This window comes from Salvelinus namaycush, chromosome 17 (genome assembly GCF_016432855.1).
Source record: "Salvelinus namaycush isolate Seneca chromosome 17, SaNama_1.0, whole genome shotgun sequence".
In the NCBI taxonomy this organism is placed as follows: domain Eukaryota; kingdom Metazoa; phylum Chordata; class Actinopteri; order Salmoniformes; family Salmonidae; genus Salvelinus; species Salvelinus namaycush.
In genome coordinates, this window is record NC_052323.1 from 21,766,701 (window position 1) to 21,792,111 (window position 25,411).

Genomic DNA, 25,411 nt, shown 5'->3' on the forward strand with positions numbered 1-25,411 from the left:
GGCGAGAGTTTAGAGAGAGTATAGAGGGAGAGTGAGTGAGTGTATTAAGAGAGTGTGTAGGAGAGAGTGTAGAGAAAGAGTATAGAGGGAGAGTGAGTGTATTAAGAGAGTGTAGAGAGAGTATAGAGGGAGAGTGAGTGTGTAGGAGAGAGTGTAGAGAGAGAGTGCATATAAAAAAAGAGCATATAGAGAGAGTAGAGGGAGAGAGAAAGAATAGAGAGTTTGTAGAGGCAGAGAGAGTATATCTATATATAGAGAGTATATACAGTATCTACCAGAAGTACCAGATCAATGTGGAGCTATATACAGGAAGTACCAGATCAATGTGGAGCTATATACAGGAAGTACCAGATCAATGTGGGCTATATACAGGGAGTACCAGATCAATGTGGAGCTATATACAGGGAGTACCAGATCAATGTGGAGCTATATACAGGAAGTACCAGATCAATGTGGAGCTATATACAGGAAGTACCAGATCAATGTGGAGCTATATACAGGGAGTACCAGTACCAGATCAATGTGGAGCTATATACAGGGAGTACCAGTACCAGATCAATGTGCAAGTATATACAGGGAGTACCAGTACCAGATCAATGTGCAAGTATATACAGGGAGTACCAGTACCAGATCAATGTGGAGCTATATACAGGGAGTACCAGTACCAAATCAATGTGGAGCTATATACAGGGAGACGTACCAGATCAATGTGGAGCTATATACAGGGAGTACCAGTACCAGACCAATGTGCAGCTATATACAGGGAGTACCAGTACCAGACCAATGTGCAGCTATATACAGGAAGTACCAGATCAATGTGGAGCTATATACAGGAAGTGCCAGATCTGTATATAGCTCCACATTGATCTGGCACTTCCTGTATATAGCTCCACATTGATCTGGTACTTCCTGTATATAGCTCCACATTGGAAGTGCCAGATCAATGTGGAGCTATATACAGGAAGTGCCAGATCAATGTGGAGCTATATACAGGAAGTGCCAGATCAATGTGGAGCTATATACAGGAAGTGCCAGATCAATGTGGAGCTATATACAGGAAGTGCCAGATCAATGTGGAGCTATATACAGGGAGTGCCAGATCAATGTGGAGCTATATACAGGAAGTGCCAGATCAATGTGGAGCTATATACCAGAAGTACCAGATCAATGTGGAGCTATATACAGGGAGTGCCAGATCAATGTGGAGCTATATACCAGAAGTACCAGATCAATGTGGAGCTATATACAGGGAGTGCCAGATCAATGTGGAGCTATATACCAGAAGTACCAGATCAATGTGGAGCTATATACAGGAGTGCCAGATCAATGTGGAGCTATATACAGGAAGTGCCAGATCAATGTGGAGCTATATACAGGAAGTGCCAGATCAATGTGGAGCTATATACAGGAAGTACCAGATCAATGTGGAGCTATATACAGGAAGTACCAGATCAATGTGGAGCTATATACAGGAAGTACCAGATCAATGTGGAGCTATATACAGGAAGTGCCAGATCAATGTGGAGCTATATACAGGAAGTGCCAGATCAATGTGGAGCTATATACAGGAAGTGCCAGATCAATGTGGAGCTATATACAGGAAGTGCCAGATCAATGTGGAGCTATATACAGGAAGTGCCAGATCAATGTGGAGCTATATACAGGAAGTGCCAGATCAATGTGGAGCTATATACAGGAAGTGCCAGATCAATGTGGAGCTATATACAGGAGTGCAGATCAATGTGAGCTATTACAGGAGTGCAGATAATGTGGAGCTATATACAGAAGTACCAGATCAATGTGGAGCTATATACAGGAAGTACCAGATCAATGTGGAGCTATATACAGGAAGTACCAGATCAATGTGGAGCTATATACCAGAAGTACCAGATCAATGTGGAGCTATATACAGGAAGTACCAGATCAATGTGGAGCTATATACAGGGAGTACCAGATCAATGTGGAGCTATATACCAGAAGTACCAGATCAATGTGGAGCTATATACAGGGAGTACCAGATCAATGTGGAGCTATATACAGGAAGTACCAGATCAATGTGGAGCTATATACAGGAAGTACCAGATCAATGTGGAGCTATATACAGGAAGTGCCAGATCAATGTGGAGCTATATACAGGAAGTGCCAGATCAATGTGGAGCTATATACAGGAAGTGCCAGATCAATGTGGAGCTATATACAGGGAAGTACCAGATCAATGTGGAGCTATATACAGGGAGTACCAGATCAATGTGGAGCTATATACATGGAGTACCAGATCAATGTGGAGCTATATACAGGGAGTACCAGATCAATGTGGAGCTATATACAGGGAGTACCAGATCAATGTGGAGCTATATACAGGGAGTACCAGATCAATGTGGAGCTATATACAGGAAGTACCAGATCAATGTGGAGCTATATACAGGAAGTACCAGATCAATGTGGAGCTATATACAGGAAGTACCAGATCAATGTGGAGCTATATACAGGGAGTACCAGTACCAGATCAATGTGCAAGTATATACAGGGAGTACCAGTACCAGATCAATGTGCAAGTATATACAGGGAGTACCAGTACCAGATCAATGTGGAGCTATATACAGGGAGTACCAGTACCAAATCAATGTGGAGCTATATACAGGGAGTACCAGTACCAGATCAATGTGGAGCTATATACAGGGAGTACCAGTACCAGACCAATGTGCAGCTATATACAGGGAGTACCAGTACCAGACCAATGTGCAGCTATATACAGGGAGTACCAGTACCAGACCAATGTGCAGCTATATACAGGGAGTACCAGTACCAGACCAATGTGCAGCTATATACAGGAAGTACCAGATCTGTATATAGCTCCACATTGATCTGGCACTTCCTGTATATAGCTCCACATTGATCTGGTACTTCCTGTATATAGCTCCACATTGGAAGTGCCAGATCAATGTGGAGCTATATACAGGAAGTGCCAGATCAATGTGGAGCTATATACAGGAAGTGCCAGATCAATGTGGAGCTATATACAGGAAGTGCCAGATCAATGTGGAGCTATATACAGGGAGTGCCAGATCAATGTGGAGCTATATACAGGGAGTGCCAGATCAATGTGGAGCTATATACCAGAAGTACCAGATCAATGTGGAGCTATATACAGGGAGTGCCAGATCAATGTGGAGCTATATACAGGAAGTACCAGATCAATGTGGAGCTATATACCAGAAGTACCAGATCAATGTGGAGCTATATACAGGGAGTGCCAGATCAATGTGGAGCTATATACCAGAAGTACCAGATCAATGTGGAGCTATATACAGGGAGTGCCAGATCAATGTGGAGCTATATACAGGAAGTGCCAGATCAATGTGGAGCTATATACAGGAAGTACCAGATCAATGTGGAGCTATATACAGGAAGTACCAGATCAATGTGGAGCTATATACAGGAAGTACCAGATCAATGTGGAGCTATATACAGGAAGTGCCAGATCAATGTGGAGCTATATACAGGAAGTACCAGATCAATGTGGAGCTATATACAGGAAGTACCAGATCAATGTGGAGCTATATACAGGAAGTACCAGATCAATGTGGAGCTATATACAGGAAGTACCAGATCAATGTGGAGCTATATACAGGAAGTGCCAGATCAATGTGGAGCTATATACAGGAAGTGCCAGATCAATGTGGAGCTATATACAGGAAGTACCAGATCAATGTGGAGCTATATACAGAAAGTGCCAGATCAATGTGGAGCTATATACAGGAAGTGCCAGATCAATGTGGAGCTATATACAGTAAGTGCCAGATCAATGTGGAGCTATATACAGGAAGTGCCAGATCAATGTGGAGCTATATACAGGAAGTGCCAGATCAATGTGGAGCTATATACAGGAAGTGCCAGATCAATGTGGAGCTATATACAGGGAGTGTCAGATCAATGTGGAGCTATATACAGGAAGTACCAGATCAATGTGGAGCTATATACCAGAAGTACCAGATCAATGTTGAGCTATATACAGGGAGTGCCAGATCAATGTGGAGCTATATACAGGAAGTACCAGATCAATGTGGAGCTATATACCAGAAGTACCAGATCAATGTGGAGCTATATACAGGAAGTACCAGATCAATGTGGAGCTATATACAGGAAGTACCAGATCAATGTGGAGCTATATACAGGGAGTGCCAGATCAATGTGGAGCTATATACCAGAAGTACCAGATCAATGTGGAGCTATATACAGGGAGTGCCAGATCAATGTGGAGCTATATACAGGAAGTACCAGATCAATGTGGAGCTATATACAGGAAGTACCAGATCAATGTGGAGCTATATACCAGAAGTACCAGATCAATGTGGAGCTATATACAGGAAGTACCAGATCAATGTGGAGCTATATACAGGGAGTACCAGATCAATGTGGAGCTATATACAGGGAGTACCAGATCAATGTGGAGCTATATACAGGAAGTACCAGATCAATGTGGAGCTATATACAGGGAGTGCCAGATCAATGTGGAGCTATATACAGGGAGTGCCAGATCAATGTGGAGCTATATACAGGAAGTACCAGATCAATGTGGAGCTATATACAGGAAGTACCAGATCAATGTGGAGCTATATACAGGAAGTGCCAGATCAATGTGGAGCTATATACAGGGAGTGCCAGATCAATGTGGAGCTATATACAGGAAGTACCAGATCAATGTGGAGCTATATACCAGAAGTACCAGATCAATGTGGAGCTATATACCAGAAGTACCAGATCAATGTGGAGCTATATACCAGAAGTACCAGATCAATGTGGAGCTATATACAGGGAGTGCCAGATCAATGTGGAGCTATATACAGGAAGTACCAGATCAATGTGGAGCTATATACCAGAAGTACCAGATCAATGTGGAGCTATATACAGGGAGTGCCAGATCAATGTGGAGCTATATACAGGAAGTACCAGATCAATGTGGAGCTATATACAGGAAGTACCAGATCAATGTGGAGCTATATACAGGAAGTACCAGATCAATGTGGAGCTATATACAGGAAGTACCAGATCAATGTGGAGCTATATACAGGAAGTACCAGATCAATGTGGAGCTATATACAGGAAGTACCAGATCAATGTGGAGCTATATACAGGAAGTACCAGATCAATGTGGAGCTATATACAGGAAGTACCAGATCAATGTGGAGCTATATACAGGAAGTACCAGATCAATGTGGAGCTATATACAGGGAGTGCCAGATCAATGTGGAGCTATATACAGGGAGTGCCAGATCAATGTGGAGCTATATACAGGAAGTACCAGATCAATGTGGAGCTATATACCAGAAGTACCAGATCAATGTGGAGCTATATACCAGAAGTACCAGATCAATGTGGAGCTATATACAGGAAGTACCAGATCAATGTGGAGCTATATACAGGAAGTACCAGATCAATGTGGAGCTATATACAGGGAGTGCCAGATCAATGTGGAGCTATATACAGGGAGTGCCAGATCAATGTGGAGCTATATACAGGAAGTACCAGATCAATGTGGAGCTATATACAGGAAGTACCAGATCAATGTGGAGCTATATACCAGAAGTACCAGATCAATGTGGAGCTATATACCAGAAGTACCAGATCAATGTGGAGCTATATACAGGGAGTGCCAGATCAATGTGGAGCTATATACAGGAAGTACCAGATCAATGTGGAGCTATATACCAGAAGTACCAGATCAATGTGGAGCTATATACAGGGAGTACCAGTACCAGATCAATGTGGAGCTATATACAGGGAGTACCAGTACCAGACCAATGTGCAGCTATATACAGGGAGTACCAGTACCAGACCAATGTGCAGCTATATACAGGGAGTACCAGATCAATGTGGAGCTATATACAGGAAGTACCAGATCAATGTGGAGATATATACAGGAAGTACAGAGGAAGATCAATGTGCAGCTATACAAGTATATGCTGAGCTATACACAGGGAGTACCAGTACCAGATCAATGTGGAGCTATATACAGGGAGTACCAGTAACAGATCAATGTGGAGCTACACTTCCATTCAAAAGTTTGGGGTTACTTCTAAATGTCCTTGTTTTTGAAAGAGAAGCACATTTTTAGTCCATTAAAATAACATAAAATTGATCAGAAATAAAGTGTAGACGTTGTTAATGTTGTAAATGACTATTGTAGCTGGAAACAACTCTGGGATGCTGGCCTTCTAGGCAGAGTTCCTCTGTTCAGTGTCTGTTCTTTGGCCATCTTAATATTTTAATTGGCCAGTCGGAGATATGGCTTTTTCTTTGCAACTCTGCCTAGAAGGCCAGCATCCCGGAGTCGCCTCTTCACTGTTGATGTTGAGACTGGTGTTTTGCGGGTACTATTTAATGAAGCTGCCAGTTGAGGACTTGTGAGGAGTCTTTCTCAAACTAGACACTAATGTACTTGTCCTCTGGCTCAGTTGTGCACCGGGGCCTCCCACTCATCTTTTTATTCTGGTTAGGGCCAGTTTGCGCTGTTCTGTGAAGGGAATAGTACACAGCGTTGTACGAGATCTTCAGTTTCTTGGCAATTTCTCACATGGAATAGACTTCATTTCTCAGAACAAGAATAGACACGAGTTTCAGAAGAAAGTTCTTTATTTCTGGCCATTTTGAGCCTGTAATTGAACACACAAATGCTGATTCTCCAGATACTCAACTAGTCTAAAGAAGGCCCGTTTTATTGCTTCTTTAAATCAGGACAACAGTTTTCAGCTGTGCTAACATAATTGCAAAAAGGTTTTGTAATGATCAATTAACCTTTTAAAAATGATAAACTTGGATTAGCTAACACAACGTGCCATTGGAACACAGAAGTGATCATTGCTGATAATGGGCCTCTGTACGCCTATGTAGATATTCCATTAAAAATGAACCGTTTCCAGCTACAATAGTCATTTACAACATTAACAATGTCTACACTGTATTTTCGGATCAATTCTATGTTATTTTAAATGGACAAAAAAATACGCTTTTCTTTCAAAAACAAGGACATTTCTTAGCGACCCCTAACTTTTGAACGGTAGTGTATATACAGGGAGTACGAGTACCAGATCAATGTGGAGCTATATACAGGGAGTACCAGTACCAGATCAATGTGGAGCTATATACAGGGAGTACCAGTACCAGATCAATGTGCAGAGGTACTAGGTATTTAAGGTAGATATGTACATGAAGACAGGGTAAAGTGACTAGGAATCAGGATAGATATCTACATCAAATACCTTATTGTTATGTACATGGAGGCAGGATAAAGTGACTAGGCATCAGGATAGATAATAATAAGAGTAAGTTAAGAACAGAGCAGCACCAGCAAATGATGAGTGTAAAAGTGTGTTTGTGTGTAATATGTATGTATAGTAGAAGTCGGAAGTTTACATACACCTTAGCCAAATACATTTAAACTCAGTTTTTCACAATTCCTCACATTTAATCCTAGTAGAAATTCCCTGTCTTAGGTCAGTTAGGATCACCACTTTATTTTAAGAATGTGGAATGTCAGAATAATAGTAGAGAGAATGATTTATTTCAGTTTTTATTTCTTTCATCACGTTCCCAGTGGGTCAGAAGTTTACATACACTCAATTAGTATTTGGTAGCATTGCCTTTAAATTGTTTAACTTGGGTCAAACGTTTCGGGTAGCCTTCCACAAGCTTCCCACAATAAGTTGGGTGAATTTTGGCCCATTCCTCCTGACAGTGCTGGTGTAACGGAGTCAGGTTTGTAGGTCTCCTTGCTCGCACACGCATTTTCAGTTCTGCCAACAAATTTTCTATACGATTGAGGTCAGGGCTTTGTTTTGGCCACGCCATTACCTTGACTTTTTTGTCCTTAAGCAATTTTGCCACAACTTAGGAAGTATGCTTGGGGTCATTGTCCATTTGGAAGACTCATTTGCGACCAAGCTTTAACTTCCTGACTGATGTCTTGAGATGTTGCTTCAATATATCCACATAATTTTCCTCCCTCATGATGCCATCTATTTTGTTTAGTGCACCAGTCCCTCCTGCAGCAAAGCACCCCCACAACATGATGCTGCCACACCCATCCTTCACGGTTGGGATGGTGTTCTTCGGCTACCCGTTTCCTCCAGCATCTTCACAAGGTCCTTTGCTGTTGTTCTGGGATTGATTTGCACTTTTCGCACCAAAGTACGTTCATCTCGAGGAGACAGAACGCGTCTCCTTCCTGAGCGGTATGACGGCTGCGTGGTCCTATGGTGTTTATACTTGCGTACTATTGTTTGTACAGATGAACGTGGTACCTTCAGGATTTTGGAAATTGCTCCAAAGGATGAACCAATTTTTTTATCTGAGGTCTTGGCTGATTTCTTTTGATTTTCCCATGATGTCAAGCAAAGAGGCACTGAGTTTGAAGGTAGGCCTTGAAATACATCCACAGGTACACCTACAATTGACTCAAATTATGTCAATTAGCCTATCAGAAGCTTCTAAAGCCATGACAATTTTCTGGAATTTTCCAAGCTGTTTTTAAGCACAGTCAACTTAGTGTATGTAAACTTCTGACCCACTGGAATTGTGATACAGTGAGTTATAAGTGAAATAATCTGTCTGTAAACAATTGTTGGAAAAATCTACTTTGTGCATGTCCTAACCGACTTGCCAAAACTATAGTTTGTTAACGAGACATTTGTGGAGTGGTTGAAAAACTAGTTTTAATGACGCCAACCTAAGTCTATGTAAACTTCTAACTTCAACTGTATGTGTATTTGTGTTGTGTCGGATGACAGGGAGCTTGGCCCAAGTGATGTACTGGGCTGTCCGCACCACCCTCTGTAGCTCTTTGCAGTCAAGGGTGGTGCATTTTCCATACCAAGCGGTGATGGAGCCAGTCAAGATGCTCTTAATGGTGCAGCTGTAGAACATTGAGAATTCGAGGGCCCATGCCAAATCTTTTCAGCCTCCAGAGGGGGATGAGGCACTGACGTGCCCGGTGAGTGTGGACCATGTTAAGTTCTTAGTGATGTGGAAGCCAAGGACCTTAAGCTCTCGACCTGCTCCACAACAGCCCTGTCGATGTGGATGGGGTTCTCCCCTCTTTTTCCTGTAGTCCACAATCAGCTCCTTGGTCTTGCTGACGTCGAGGGAGATTTTTTTGTCCCAGCACCAAACTGAAAAGTCTCTGACCTCCTCCCTGTTGGCTGTCTCATCGCCATCGCTGATCAGGCCTAACACCTTTGTGTTGTCAGCAAACTTGATGGTGTTGGAGTTCTACGTAGCCACACAGTCATGGGTGAACAAGGAGTACAGAAGGGGACTAAGTACACACCCCTGAGGGGCCTCCGTGTTGAGGGTCAGTGTGGCAGAGGTGTTGTTTCCTACCCTCACCACCTGGGGTTGGCCCATCAGGAAGTCCAGGATCCAGTTGCAGAGGGAGAGGTTCAGTTCCAGGATTCCAGGGTCCCTAGCTTGGTGATGAGCTTGGAGGGGACTATAGTGTTGAATGCTGAGCCGTAGTCTATGAACAGGATTCTCACAGTTATTTCCCCTCTTGTCAAGGTGGGCCGTGTGAAGTGCAATTGAGATTGCATCATCTGGGGATCTGTTGGGGCAGTATGCGAATTGGAGTGGGTCTAGGGCAGGCCTGGGAAATTATTTTCCATGGAGGGCCACATTAGAATATATTTTTGCCATCGTGGGCCAGAATCATATTACAGGATTATACATCATGTGTATGACTATGTTGACAGATATATCTACTGTAAATCATGTCCAGATATGCTACTTATTTTACTTTTTTAACATGCACAGAAATAAACCACATCCATGTTCTCCTTTTGGTAGGTATTTTCATTATTAAACATGCAATGAACTACACGGAGGGAAAAGTACACTGTGCATTCATCACCACGGACAGAACTCTTGTTAACGGGTATGCACAAAAACACAAGAGAGAGAGCTCAACATTACATTTAAAATCACTCAATCAGTATGAGGAGTGAAGTCTGATGGGCATTGACTAGAGCAGTGAAGGTATAGTTTCTGATGTCGCTATGCGCAGGATTGCTGAGAGGTGAGAGTCAGTAAGAGATGATCTGTGCCTTGACTTATATTTCATCACTGAAAATGTCTGTTCACATACATAGGTTGAACCAAACATCTTCTGAACATAACTCCTAATCTTTGGAAAGTTTTGTTCATCAAGAGATGCATAGAACCTCGTCAGTGACATTGTTTTGAATAGTTCTCCAAGCATCAGACTGAAGATCGAGAAGCTCAAGTTGCAGGTCAGTGGGAGCGTTATCCACATTGAAGGTGAAAGGAGAGGAAACCAACAGCATGTCATTTTCCAACAATTTGAAATCCTCAAAACGACGAGAAAACTCACCGTTCAAAGCAAGCAGCAGCGATGTATACTTCTCCCACTGGTCATCTGATAGGAAACAGACTAGTAGTGTTGGAAGGTGGATGTATACTTCTCCCGCTGGTCATCTGATAGGGAACAGACCAGTAGTGTTGGAAGGTGGATGTATACTTCTCCTGCTGGTCATCTGATAGGGAACAGACTAGTAGTGTTGGAAGGTGGATGTATACTTCTCCCGCTGGTCATCTGATAGGGAACAGACTAGTAGTGTTGGAAGGTGGATGTATACTTCTCCTACTGGTCATCTGATAGGGAACAGACTACTAGTGTCAGAAGGTGGATGTATACTTCTCCCGCTGGTCATCTGATAGGGAACAGACTAGTAGTGTTGGAAGATGGGTGAGATTGTTGGCTTCTACTTGGCAGGTCAGGAGGAGTAATTTTCCCTTGAAGGCTTTGACAAGGCTGTACATTTGATGTGCAATAAAGGCCCTTCCCTTGTAGTTTAGAATTCAGTTCATTCATGAGGGCCATGATGTCCACGGTGAAGGCAAAATCAGCCAACCATTCTTTATCTTGCAGTTGAGGGAAATCCACATTTTTTTCCCCTTTCATTTGCAAAAACTCAGCAATCTCCGACTTCAGGTCCCACACCCTTTTAAGCACCTTCGCCATCTCACGTTTGTGTGGTAGGGGAGATCTGATTGACCCGACTCGGTCTCACTGTTAGAAGAGAGAAACTGCCTGTGGTTTTAAAAAAATTATCTTATGAAGTTTACCACTTCAGTGACTGTATCCACAACATGGCTCATTTTCAGAACACATTTACAAAGCACCTGCTCATGAATAATGCAATGCAGGAAAATAATTGTCTGATCCTGGTTCAGCTCATCTACTTGATCTTGTATCCTTTTCAAAAGGACAATTTTTTTCCCTGTCAAGTTTGGGCACCCATCAGTGGTCACACTGGATAACTTTTCAAAACTCAGTCCCAGCTTTGCCACACACTTATTAACCTCCTCCAATGAATCTTTCCCTGTGGTTGTGCTCTTCATTGACTGCACTGAAGCAAGCTCCTCTGTAACTTCAAAGTCTGGGATTATGCCTCGTAAGAATATCAACAACTGCGCCGTGTCACGTGCATCACTGCTCTCATCCAGGGCCAGGGAGAAATAGGTGAAATCCTTTACCTTGTCTTTCAACTGTTCCATATTCTCTGCGATGTCCTCAACATGCCGTGTCACTGTTGGCCTTGACAGGGAAACACTTTCAAACAGCTCTTTCTTGTCGGGGCAAAGTATTGCTGCAGAGTCAATTAAACATTCTTGAATGAATTCACCCTCAGCGAATGGCATGCTATGTTTAGCAATTTTGTGGGACAGTACATAGCTAGGTCTCGCAATTCCGTCGTTTGCTGAATGCAGTTTTGTGAAAAGTCCTTGCTGCTTTTGCAACTGAGAAAGCAACTCTTTCGATGCACTTGCCCTCTGCTCAGAAGACATATTCCTCTGCATGCTTCGTCTGGAAGTGTCAGGACAAGTTGTCTTTCAAGACAGCGATGCTCTCTTTGCACACAGCTTTCCCTGATAGCTCAAAGAAATATTTCAATGTCCACTCTTGCTGGAACACCCTACATTCATGGTCTACTTTCCTTTTCTTTGAAAAACTAAATTTTGCGCAATTTCTAGCTAGCTACTGTTTGTAACTGTGACGTGTGTGTCAGCCTGTCAGTCACTGTCTATCCTCGTGCAGTTGTTATTTATACGTGCCTTCAAAATAAATGTCCCACAAGCGGTGGGAGTTAAATCATTGCACAAAGGCGAGTATTTATTGGCCTTTTAATTTGAATAACAAATACGTTTTTCAAAACTTTACTATCGCAAATTCTTTATGTGATTTGAGCATGATTCCTTGGGCCGTATTGAAATTAGGTCGCGGGCCACATACAGCTACTCGGGCCGGCCTTTGCCCAGGACTGGTCTAGTGTAGATGTGTGTCATGAACAGCCTTTCAAAGCACTTCATAATTACAGATGTGAGTGCTACAGGGCGATAGTCATTTAGGCAGGTTACCTTGGAGCTCTTGGGAACAGGGACAATGGTGGTCAGGTTGAAACATGTTGGTATTAAAGACTGGGACAAGGAGAGATTCAAAATGCCCGTGAAGGGCCTCCCAAGTGGTGCAGCAGTCTAAGGCACTGCATTGCAGTGCTTGAGGCGTCACTACAGACCCAGGTTCAATTCTAGGCTGTGTCACAACCGGCCGTGACCGGGAGTTCCATAGGGCGCACAATTGGCCCAGCGTCGTCTGGGTTAGGCGGGGGGCTTAACTTGGCTCCTCGCGCTCTAGAGACTCCTTAAGGCGGGCCGGGCGCCTGCAGGCTGACTCCTTGGTGCAGCTGGCTTCCGAGTTAAGCGGGCGGGTGTTAAGAAGCGCGGTTTGGCTGGTCATGTTTCTGAGGATGCATGACTCGACCTTCGCCTCTCCTGAGACCGTTGGGGACTTGCAGTGATGAGACAAGATCGCAATTGGATCGCAATTGGATATCACGAGAAAAAAGTGGTAAAAAAATAGAAAGACAACAAAAAAAACAAAAAATTAAATAAAAATCGATCTAAATAAATGTCCATGAATCACTTGCCAGCTGGTCTGCGCATGCTTTGACAACGCAACCTCGTATTCCATCTTGCCCGGCGGCGATACTCAGTGTTGTATTCCTCGAAGCTAGCAAGTAGCCTAGTGGTTAGAGCGTTGGGCCAGTAACCGAAAGGTTGCTGGATTGAATCCCCGAGCTGACAAGGTAAAAATCTGTCATTCTGAACAAGGCAGTTCACCCACTGTTCCCCAGTAGGTTCCCCATGGACCTCTCGGTCGCGGCCGGCTGCGACAGAGCCTGGACTCGAACCCAGAATCTCTGGTGGCACAGCTAGCACTGCAGTGCCTTAGACCACTGCACCACAGTGTTTATCTTCTACAAAGAAGATAAACAAAATAAAAGTAACTTAGTTAACTTAGTAACTTAGTAAATTAGCAACGTTCGGTTAGAACTCGTAAGATGTCACCCTTCTCCGTTGAGCGTCATCTCGCTGGCGAGGAGAAGAGGTAAGAAGGACTAAAGAGACTGTAGATTTGAGACTGACAGTCTCTCAAGTTCAAACACACCGACAGATGTGTAATGACATAAAATTGTCAGGCTAAGAACTTACCAGTTTCCCTATATCACTGCCTTTCCATGTGGTGATGGCCAGCTCCAGCAGATCAATGTCCAGAACACACACATAGTCTGAGGAGAGAAAGAGCGAGAGAGAGAAAGCGTTAGAACTGCAAACACACTCAGATGTAGATGTACACACACACAGTACAGTTAATTATGTGTCATACCTCGTCTCAGGTCCACTACGTCACTTTCACACTTATCAGAGAGAAACAAGGCAGAATCATCCAGGATAAACCTGAGGAGGAAATACCATCACAAACTTCAATAGCCAACTATTAGGTTATTCCTAACCCCCCCGTCCCCATATCCCTCCTGCAATTCTACACATTTCTAATAAAAAAATGTTTTGTCACATGCGCTAAGTACCGTGAAATGCTTACTTACGAGCCCTCAACCTAACAATGCAGTTCAAGAAATAGAGTTAAGAAAATATTTACTAAATAAAAACACAATAAAATAATGAGGCTATATACAGGGGTACTGGTACCGAGTCAATGTGCGGGGGTACAGGTCAGTCGAGGTCATTTGTACATGTAGGTAGGAGTAAAGTGACTTTGCATAGATAATAAACACAGTGATTAGCAGCAGTGTAATGTAAATAGTCCGGGTAGCCATTTGATTAGCTGTTCAGGAGACTTATGGTTTGGGAGTAGCTGTTGTTAAGGAGCCTTTTGGACCTAGACTTGACGCTCTGGTAACGCTTGCCGTGCGGTAGCAAAGAGAACAGTCTATGACTTGGGTAACTGGAGTCTTTGACAATTTTTTGGCCTTCCTCTGACACCGCCTTGTATATAGGTCCTGTGCTTGGTCCCAGTGATGTACTGGGCCGTACGCACTACCCTCTGTAACGCCTTACAGTCAGATGCCGAGCAGTTGCCATACCAGGCGATGCAACCTGTCAGATGCTCTCGATGGTGCAGCTGTGGAACTTTATCTGGGGACCCATGACAAATGTTTTTTTTCTCCTCAGGGGGCACTTGTTGTCATGCCGTCTTCATGGCTGTCTTGGTGTGTTTGGACCACAAACTTGAAACTCTTGACCAGCCCCACTACAGCCCTGTTGATGTGAATGGGGGCATGTTCGGCCCTCCTTTTCCTGTAGTCCACGATCAGCTCCTTTGTCTTGCTCAAATTGAGGGAGAGGTTGTTGTCCTGGCACCACACTGCCAGGTCTCTGACCTCCTCCCTATAGGCTGTCTCATCATTGTCGGTGATCAGGATTACCACTGTTGTGTCGTCAGCAAACATAAAGATGGTGTTGGAATCGTGCTTGGCCACGCAGTTGTGGGTAAACAGGGTGTACAGGAGAGGACTAAGCACAAACTCCTGAGAGGACTCCGTGTTGAGGATCAGCGCGCGCAGATGTGTTGTTGCCTATCCTTACCACCTGGGGGCGGCCCGTCAGGAGGTCCAGGATCCAGTTGCAGAGGAGGTGTTTAACTTAGTTTTCTTGGACACAGGGACTATGGTGGTCTGCTTGAAACATGTAGGTATTACAGACTCGGTCAGGGAGAGGTTGAAAATATCAGTGAAGACACCAATTGGTCCACGCACGTCTGAGTACACGTCCCGGTATTCCGTCTGGCCCCGCAGCCTTGTGAATGTTGACCTGTTTAAAAAGTCTTGCTCACATCGGCTACGGAGAGCGTGATCACACAGTCATCCGGAACAGCTGATGCTCTCATGAATGCTTCAGTGTTGCTTGCCTCGAAGCGAGCATAAAAAGTAATTTAGCTTGTCTGGTAGGCTTGCGTCACTGCCACATCCGGCGAGCATCAGAGCCGGTGTAGTAGGATTCAATCTTAGTCCTGTATTAACGCTATGCCTGTTTGATGGTTCGTCTGAGGGCAGGATTTCTTATAAGCGTCCGGATTAGTGTCTCAGTCATTGAAAGCGGCAGCTCTAGCCTTTAATTCTTTGCAGATGCTGCCTGTAACCCATTAATTCTGGTTGGGATACGTATGTACGGTCACTGTCGATGCACTTATTGATGAAGCCAGTGACTGAGGTGGTATACTCCTCAATGCCATTGGATGAATCACGGAACATATTAAAACAGTCCTGTAGCGTAGCATCTATGTCATCTGACAACGTCCGTATTGAGCGAGTCACTGGTACTTCCTGCTTTAGTTTTTGCTTGTAAGCAGGAATCAGGAGGATAGAATTATGGTCAGATTTTCCAAATGGAGGGCGAGGGAGAGCTTTGTTTGCATCTGTGTGTGGAGTAAAGATGGTCGAGAGTTTTTTTCCCCTCTGGCTGCACATGTGACAAGCTGGTAGAAATTAGGTAAAACAAATTTAAGTTTGCCTGCATTAAAGTCCCCAGCCACTAGGAGCGCCGCTTCTGGATGAGCATTTTCTTGTGTGCTTATGGCCTTATACAGCTCGTTGAGTGCGGTCTTAGTGCCAGCATGGGTTTGTGGTGGTAAATAGACAGGAAAACTTTGGATGAAAACTCTTGGTAGATAGTGTGGTCTACAGCTTTTCATCAAGTAATCTACCTCAGGCGAGCAATACCATTTTTGCAGCTAACTGATGATCAATGGGTCCCAACCCGGTCAGTAATTCAAGCATGCTTACTCCAAGTTTAGATAGCTGGCTGCTAGACTAACTGATGGCCTAATTAAGTGACTGCTGATACACAACCAAATTTCAAAATTGTGCCTTGTGTATTCTATTATTTTAACTCTCAACAGTAAGTTTATACCCCGACTGAGTTCCAAAAAATGTAGATTATTTATTTTAATTGGGCTTACAAAAAGGGGGGCCATGTTGCCCATTTATGAACTAAAGGAAGAACATATTTTGAGGTTCACTGTTACTGTACCTGAGGTGAAAGGTGGCCGTGTCTACTATGATGTTACTGGAGAGAGAGAAGGATTCTGCTGTGAACAACACCCTCAATGGAAGATACAGGGGCCTGAAAGACAGAAAGAGACAAAGAAGGGGAGAGAAGGGAGAAGTGAAAAATAATTTTATGTTAATAATGTATTATCTTCCTTTGTCCACATATCTAAATCTGGTGTGTGTGTACCTGTAGTCCACGACGCAGGTAGCCAGGTGTGTGTGTAGGACGGTAATAACTACAGGAGATGTGTAGCCCAGGATCGGGTCATCAATGACATCCAAAAAATCAACCAGCTGTCATGAAGAAAAACAGACTAATCAACAAGACTCACTAACCAAACACACACCCACACAGTCAAATCATGTTAGGTGCCTGAAGCATCTCAGATTTAGTATTTACCGTAATTGCTGGACTATTAAGCGCACCTGAATATAAGCCGCACCCACTGAATTTAAAAAAAATATGTATTTTGTACATAAATAAGCCGCACATGTCTATAAGCCGCAGGTGCCTACCGGTACATTGAAACAAATGAACTTTACACAGCCTTTAAACGAAACACGGCTTGTAACAAAAATAAATAGGCTTTAACGAAACACGGCTTGTAACAAATTTTTAAAAAATAGCAGTAAACAGTAGCCTACCAAGAAAGTCATTGGTCACTATCTTCCTCCTGTGCACTGAAACCACTTAAGTCATCTCCTTTGGTGTCGGAGTTGAATAGCCTCAGAATTGCTTCATCCGATGTTGGATCGTTTTCATTGTCGCTCTCGTCACTTTCATCCGGAGGCAAATTCCCCGCTGAGCTCATGCTGCCCTCTTCAATACGCAGCAGTCCAGCCTTTCGAAACCCGTTGATGATAGTGGATTTTTTTTATTTTTTTTGACAATGCTCCACGCTGTCAGGACCCACTGGCAGACTTGACCATAAGTTGCTCTTCGCATGCGGCCCGTTTTAGTGAAGGATTTCTCCCCACTTGTCATCCAAGCCTCATTTTCTAGTTCGGGCCATCTGCTTTTCTTTCCTCTGAAAGCTTTTGTTGTCTTTTTGCACTGAGTCAGTTTCTCACGCTGCTGTTTCCAACGTCTTATCATCGACTCATTAAGGCCAAGCTCCCGTGCAGCAGCTCTATTTCCTTTTCCAACAGCCAGATCGATCGCCTTCAAATTGAAAGCTGCATCATATGCATTTCTGTAACGGTCGGCGTAATCCTCCTCATCGGACGAGGAGGAGAGGCGAGAAGGATCAGACCAATATGCGGAGTGGTTTGTGTCCATGATTATTTATTAACCAAATAAACGGAACACTAACGAAACAAAATGACAAAAGAGAAACGACCCGAATACAGACACGAGATACAACACGAGATACAAAAAGTATGATTCTCAATCAGGGACAACGATTGACAGCTGCCTCTGATTGAGAATCATACCCGGCCGAACACAAACAACCCGACATAGAAAAATAACACATGGACAACCCACCCCAACTCACGCCCTGACCAACCAAATAAATACAAGAAAAAGGAAAAACAGGTCAGGAACGTGACAATTTCTCCGTGTCTTTGCCATGATGAGGGTGACAAAATGACTACCGTAATCAGAATTATGGGAAGTTTGAGCGCGCTCGATTTACATCACATTATGTGACGGTGCTCAGTTTTTTGGCGGCATGAATCTTGTGAAAGCGGGAAAAATACATAAATTAGCCGCGTCATTGTATAAACCGCAAGGTTCAAAGCGTGGGAAAAAGTAGCGGCTTATAGTCCGGAAATTACGGTATTAGGATCCCCCCATACCTGTTCGTGCCAGCTGTGATTGGTCTGTGCCATGCGATGTCGCATAGTGGCACCATGGAGACGAAGGGCAACCAGAAACTCCTATAAAACACACAAACAGAGAATTAAGTTAATGATATTTCTTACGCTTTCTTCATCATAAGCACAGCTAACCTACAAGCACAATCAAAAGGTGATATTTCATTCAAAGAATAAATTAGAAGATATGCGTGTTACCTTGACATTCTTCTGAGGGTCCAGGGTGACTTTGATGGCTGTGGATAACATCTGGACCTCAGTCTCCCTGCCACTCACACTGCTCAGCCCCACCTCTGTGGGGTAAATGGTAAGGTCTAGATGCCCTGGGGGAGTGAAGCTGGGCATTTCCAACCGCCCGGGGACAGGGGAGTCCTTCACTACAGCTGTGAGAGGTAGGAAAAGGGTTAGTGGCCAGAAAGGAAAAGGGCTATCAGTCATTTAGAAGAGATTAGCTCATGACTAAAATCTACATGATAACACAGGGATTATCACACATGATTAGGTAGGTACTACCAGACCTAAACCCTGGTATCACACAGTCATTCCATTCACCTTTGTGGTAGAGCTCCACCCTCCTGCTCTCCAGGCACAGGAAGCTGAGATGGGGGTTATTCTGATGCTGCGCCACACTGAACATCTTCCCCCCTTCCAGGTCCAATAGGAGCTCACCGTGACACCGGTCCTCCGGACTTCCCGTCTCTCCCTGCAGGAGACGAGAAACAGAAAACCATGTATTTAAGCAAGTGTCTTCTTTAGAAGCATCATAGTACATATACATTCAATCATTCCATTTTTGTAATACAAATTCCAAGCTATTGAATTCAAATTACATTTATGTTTGCTCTAATATCGCTCATTCAAGCAGTAAGGTCCAGTCAGGAATTGAACCAGGATCCAAAATCTCTCCAGTCTATATCCCTAGTTAACCATTGTAAGATGTAGCTGGTTCATCAATGGCTCACCTTGCTGTCCGTCATTGCTTGGAGGCGGCCCTTTCCTATGACAATGGTGAGAGAGAGCAGGCTGAGGGTGTGGTTAGGGCGGGGCTCTGACTGCCTGCGTCTGGTTGATTCACTGGCTGTGTAGAACTGAGCATCTTCCTCCTCGGATTCCGAGTCTGAGAGACCAGAAACGTCACAGTTATAGAACTGCTGAGCAACAACACATTTCAGATGGTCTGCAGGTGTGCCGACTAAAGAGTTGTTCAACTCATACTACTTGGCAAGCCATCTTAAATCAGAGATTTATATAAACTAAAGATGTCAACAAAGTTGCTACCCAGGGATTACCCAATTCTGAATGAGTGTCTGACCAGTCTGACGTGGTTTACAAGTCTCAGTATGGGGGTCTCACCTAGTCTGAAGGCAGACTTGCAAAGCTGGAAGTTGTCATCGTCTTGGAGACGGTGTAGGGGGCTGTGGTCGCTCTTAGAACCTGAGGGGGGAGGGGCTTCCCACATTAACAGGTCATTATTGATCCTACAGGGATGGAGAGAGGAGGACAGAGGGAAAGGACAAAAAAAAGAGAATGAGTGATTGTAAAATGTTCACATTGACTCGTTAGTCACTTAGCAGACCACTCTTCTCCAGAGAGACTTACAGTAGTGAGTGCATACAGTTGAAGTCGGAAGTTTACATACACCTTAGCCAAATACATTTAAACTCACTTTATTTTAAGAATGTGAAATGTCAGAATAATAGTAGAGAGAATTATTTCTTTCAGCTTTTATTTCTTTCATCACATTCCCAGTGGGTCAGAAGTTTACATACACTCAATTAGTATTTGGACGCATTGCCTTTAAATTGTTTAACTTGGGTCAAACGTTTCAGGTAGCCTTCCACAAGCTTCCCACAATAAGTTGGGTGAATTTTGGCCCATTCCTCCTGACCGAGCTGGTGTAACTGAGACAGGCTTGTAGGCCTCCTTGCTCGCACACACTTTTTCAGTTCTGCCAACAAATTTTGAGGTAAGGGCTTTGTGATGGCCACGCCAATACCTTGACTTTGTTGTCCTTAAGCCATTTTGCCACAACTTTGGAAGTATGCTTGGGGTCATTATCCATTTGGAAGACCCATTTGCGACCAAGCTTTAACTTCCTGACTGATGTCTTGAGATGTTGCTTCAATATATCCACATCATTTAACTCCCTCATGATGCCATCTATTTTGTGAAGTGCACCAGTCCCTCCTGCAGCAAAGCACCCCCACAACGTGATGCTGCCACCCCTGTGCTTCACGGTTGGGATGGTGTTCTTCGGCTTGCAAGCCTCTCCCTTTTTCATCCAAACATAACGATGGTCATTATGGCCAAACAGTTCTATTTTTGCTTCATCAGACCAGAGGACATATCTCCAAAAAGTCCGATCTTTGTCCCCATGTGCAGTTGCAAACCGTAGTCTGGCTTTTTTATGGCGGTTTTGGAGAAGTGGCTTCTTCCTTGCTGAGCGGCCTTTCAGGTTATGTCGATATAGGACTCGTTTTACTGTGGATATAGATACTTTTGTACCGGTTTCCTCCAGCATCTTCACAGGGTCTTTTGCTGTTGTTTTGGGATTGATTTGCACTTTTTGCACCAAAGTATGTTCACTTCTAGGAGAGAGAACGAGTCTCCTTCCTGAGCGGTATGACGGCTGCGTGGTCCCATGGTGTTTATACTTGCGTACTATTGTTTGTACAGATGAACGTGGTACCTTAAGGCGTTTGGAAATTGCTCCCAAGGATGAACCAGACTTTTTTCTGAGGTCTTGGCTGATTTTCCCATGATGTCAAGCAAAGAGGCACTGAGTTTGAAATACATCCACAGGTACAACTCCAATTGACTCAAATTATGTCAAAATTAGCCTATCAGAAGCTTCTAAAGCCATGACATAATTTTCTGGAATTTTCCAAGCTGTTTAAAGGCACAGTCAACTTAGTGTATGTAAACTTCTGACCCACTGGAATTGTGATACAGTGAGTTATAAGTGAAATAATCTGTCTGTAAACAATTGTTGGAAAAATTACTTGTGTCATGCACAAAATAGATGTCCTAACCGACTTGTCAAAACTATTGTTTGTTAACAAGATATTTGTGGAGTGGTTGAAAAACGAGTTTTAATGACTTCAGTCTAAGTGTATGTAAACTTCCGACTTTAGCTGTACATTGTAATACTTTTTTGTACAAATAAGAAAACTAGCAGAAAAAGAGACCCACAGACCTGTTGTAGATGCTCTGGAAGGCCTGTTTGCTGGGCAGGAAGATGTAGGCCAGGGGCAGAAAGACGTCTACTACACACTGACACTGAGACACACACTGAGACTGGAACTGTTGCATCCCCTCTGGGTCTGCTGGGATCACCATCTGAGAGGGGAGGGGGCAATGAAAGTAGATAGAGAGGACAGAAGGATGAGGAGGAGAGGGAGAATGAGAAAAGATTAGACTGCGACTTTTGTAAAATGGGTCAAATAAAACCCCAATATCTTCAGGAAGTGTGAGATTATATGTGAGAGCGGGATGGTCAGGTGATTGAGTGAGAGAGGGATTGTCAGGTGATTGAGTGTAGGTGAGAAACTGACAATTGATATAGTAAAGGAGGGACGGTCAGGAGTAAAAAGAGGTATGGTCAGGTGTGAGAGAGGTATGGTCAGTTGTGAGAGAGGGATTTGTATTATGGATCCCCATTAGTTCTGCCAAGGCCGCAGATACTCTTCCTGGGGTTTATTAAGGATCCCCGTTAGCTCTGCCAAGGGTGTTTATTTTTTACTCTTTTATACATTGTAGAATAATAGTGAAGACATCAAAACAATGAAATAACACATATTGAATCATGTAGTAACCAAAAAAAAAGTGTTAAACAAATCTATATATATTTGAGATTCTTCAAAGTAGCCACCCTTTGCCTTGATGACAGCTTTGCACCCTCTTGGCATTCTCTCAACCAACTTCATGAGGTAGTCACCTGGAATGCATTTCAACAGGAGTGCCTTGTTAAAAGTTAATTTGTGGAATTTCTTTCCTTCTTAATGCGTTTGAGCCAATCAGTTGTTGTGACAAGGTAGGGGTGGTTAGGGTTGCAAAGGGTCAGAAACTTTCCGGTAAATTTTCAGAATTCTTCCGGAATTTTTCCATGGGAAGTTCAATTAAATTAATCAAAAAAGTGATCTTATAACAGTGAACCTTTTTTGTGGGATACAGAGAAGGCAATTCTAGGTTTTGTGGCATATTTTGGTTAAACTATCCCCAATTCAATGGAATTGCAACCCCCTGCAAGCACAGTGCCTTCTTCCATCACATGTGCAGTGCACTCTTCCATCACATGTACAGCTGATTCTCAAGATCTTGCACACTAATGAGTTGCTATTGAGCCCACACTACTACACTGTCTGAGCCAAGGACTACTTGCTTTCTGGTAAGTTTTGATTACAATACTGGGTGGGGTGAAGATATTTTATGTGACATACATGATTTTTTTGTTAACTAGTAAATAGTAGCCTACAGCAAAGTGTGTTTAAATCATTTAACTTGTTAACAATTTCTGCTAGTTAGTTTTTGCTACCATGTGGGTTTTAGCTTGCTTGAGCCTGCTAACGCACCTGTTTCCATACATGTTTAATTTTAAAACATTTATCTAACAAAAGGAGTTGTTTAATCTAGCTGTTTAACTATTTATCTGTACATGGAATTGTATTTGGGGTTTTCTTCCAAATTTTTCCCCTAATCTTTACAGGAAAATGCCACGGCACTATCTGATGTGTGGAGACATTTCACTGCAGCTAATGTAGAAGGAAAAGCTGTAGAATGCAGAATCATCTGGCCAAGTGCATAAAGTTCCCTCAGCGCTCACAACAAGCAACCTCTGGCAAAAGTCTCTCTACTTCTATTCGAGGTGAAAATGATGAATCAGACACCTTATCGATAGCAACAGCTCATGGTCCTCCTGGAATCAGAAGTTTTTTTGACTCAATGGAGGAACGTAGTCAGAGAAATGCTGATGAATGTCTTGCTCGAGGGTGTATGCAACTGGTTCACCTCTAATGCTCACAGGCAATGTGTATTGGAAGAGATTTCTGAATGTTCTTCACCCAGCATACACTCCTCCAACTAGACATGCTTTATCTACTCATTTGCTGGATGCAGAGTTCAACAGAATTCAAGTGAAGGTCAAGCAATCATAGAGAAAGCAGACTGTATTGCAATCATCTCTGATGGGTGGTCGAATGTTGGTGGGCAAGGAATAATTAACTACATCATCTCCACCCCTCAACCAGTATTCTAAAAGAGCACAGACACAAGGGACAACAGACACACTGGTCCCTACATTGCAGATGAGCTGAAGGCGGTCATCAATGACCTTGGACCACAGAAGGTATTTGCACTGGTGACAGACAATGCTGCGAACATGAAGGCTGCTTGGTCTAAAGTGGGAGTCCTACCCTCACATCACACCCACATTGGTGGCCATCCGGGCAAACTTGAGGCTTTTTGAGCCTGACAACGAGCCATCCTCAACAGGGTTGGAAAGTGACTTTTTGAGAGATGCCATGGATCACTGGGGATTGTTCAATATTCCCTTTAGTTGTTCAGTGAAATCCTCCCATTTGAAGAGTCAACTCATTTAATTAAAAGTTCAATTTGTAACTTAAATATTTTTTGGAAAATCTATTGGAAGGATAATCATTTGCAATTATGTCTACTTATGATAAGCTAAAAGGCTTGTTTCTGTCTCCATATATGGTAAATATATCCAATGCAAAAAACATCTACATTTAAATGGTATTCATATTAATTCCCATATATTCCCACAGAAAATTTCCACCTCTGAATATTCCCCAAAATGTGCAACCCTAGAGGTGGTATACAGAAGATAGCCCTATTTGGTAAAAGACCAAGTCCATATTATGGCAACAACAGCTCAAATAAGCAAAGAGAAATGACAGTCCATCATTACTTTAAGACATGAAGGTCAGTCAATTCGGAAAATCTCAAGAACTTTGAAAGTTTCTTCAAGTGCAGTTGCAAAAAACATCAAGCACCACAGAAAAGGAAGACCCAGAGTTACCTCTTCTGCAGAGGATAAGTTCATTAGAGTTAACCGCACCTCAGATTACAGCCCAAATAAATGTAGTAACAAACACATCAACATCAACTGTTCAGAGGAGACTGCGTGAATCAGGCCTTCATGGTCCAGTTACTGCAAAGAAACCACTACTAAAGGACACCAATAAGAAGAAGAGACTTGCTTGGGCCAAGAAACATGAACAATGGATATTAGACCGATGGAAATCTGTCCTTTGGTCCGAGTCCAAATGTGCGATTTTTGGTTCCAACCGCAGTGTCTTTGTGAGATGCAGAGTAGGTGAACGGATGATCTCCGCATGTGTGGTTCCCACTGTGAAGCATTGAGGTGGTGGTATGTTGTGTGGGGGCTTTGCTTGTGACACTGTCAGTGATTCATTTAGAATTCAAGACACACTTAACCAGCATGGCTACCACAGCATTTTGCAGCGATACACCATCCCATCTGGTTTGCACTTAGTGGGACTATCATTTGTTTTTTTAACAGGACAATGACCCAACACACCTCCAGGCTGTGTAAGGGCTATTTGACCAAGAAGAAGAGTGATGAAGTGCTGCATCAGATGACCTGGCCTCCACAATCACCCGACCTCAACCCGATTGAGATGGTTTGGGATGAGTTGGACCGCAGAGGGAAGGAAAAGTAGCCAACATGTCTTCAGCACATGTGGGCACTCCTTCTAGACTGTTGGAAAAGCGTTCCAGGTGAAGCTGGTTGAGCGAATGCCAAGTGTGTGCAAAGCTGTCATCAAGGCAAAAGGTGACTACTTTGAAGAATCTAAAATATATTTTGATTTGTTTAATACTTTTTTGGTTACTACATGATTCCATATTTATTATTTCATAATGTTGATGTCTTCACTATTATTCTACAACTAAAAATAAAGAAAAACCCTTGAATGAGTAGGAGTGTCCAAACATTTGACTGGTACTGTATGTGTGCATATGCATGTGTCTGTACCTGTGTGTTTCTCTTCACAGACACTGCTGTTCCATAAGGTGTATTTTTATCAGTTTTTTTGAAATATGATTCTACTGCTTATATCAGTTACCTGATGTGGAATAGAGTTCAATGTAGCCATGGCTCTATGTAGTACTGTGAAGACACCTTTGGT

At 43.2% G+C, this 25,411-nt stretch overlaps 1 protein-coding gene across 1 annotated transcript in view; it reads right to left on the reverse strand.

Annotated features, from left to right (window-relative positions):
• LOC120062149 (autophagy-related protein 2 homolog A-like) overlaps positions 1 to 25,411 on the reverse strand; it is a 42,050-nt gene that overhangs the window by 7,722 nt on the left and 8,917 nt on the right. The window contains exons 17-26 of the mRNA XM_039011954.1: positions 21,439 to 21,581; positions 19,596 to 19,720; positions 19,205 to 19,359; positions 18,795 to 18,945; positions 18,441 to 18,625; positions 18,225 to 18,305; positions 16,612 to 16,718; positions 16,405 to 16,497; positions 13,742 to 13,812; positions 13,567 to 13,643 (exon numbers count right to left, since the gene is read on the reverse strand). Coding sequence (XP_038867882.1) covers positions 13,567 to 13,643; positions 13,742 to 13,812; positions 16,405 to 16,497; positions 16,612 to 16,718; positions 18,225 to 18,305; positions 18,441 to 18,625; positions 18,795 to 18,945; positions 19,205 to 19,359; positions 19,596 to 19,720; positions 21,439 to 21,581 — 1,188 coding nt within the window. The remainder of the gene's footprint in view (positions 1 to 13,566; positions 13,644 to 13,741; positions 13,813 to 16,404; positions 16,498 to 16,611; positions 16,719 to 18,224; positions 18,306 to 18,440; positions 18,626 to 18,794; positions 18,946 to 19,204; positions 19,360 to 19,595; positions 19,721 to 21,438; positions 21,582 to 25,411) is intronic.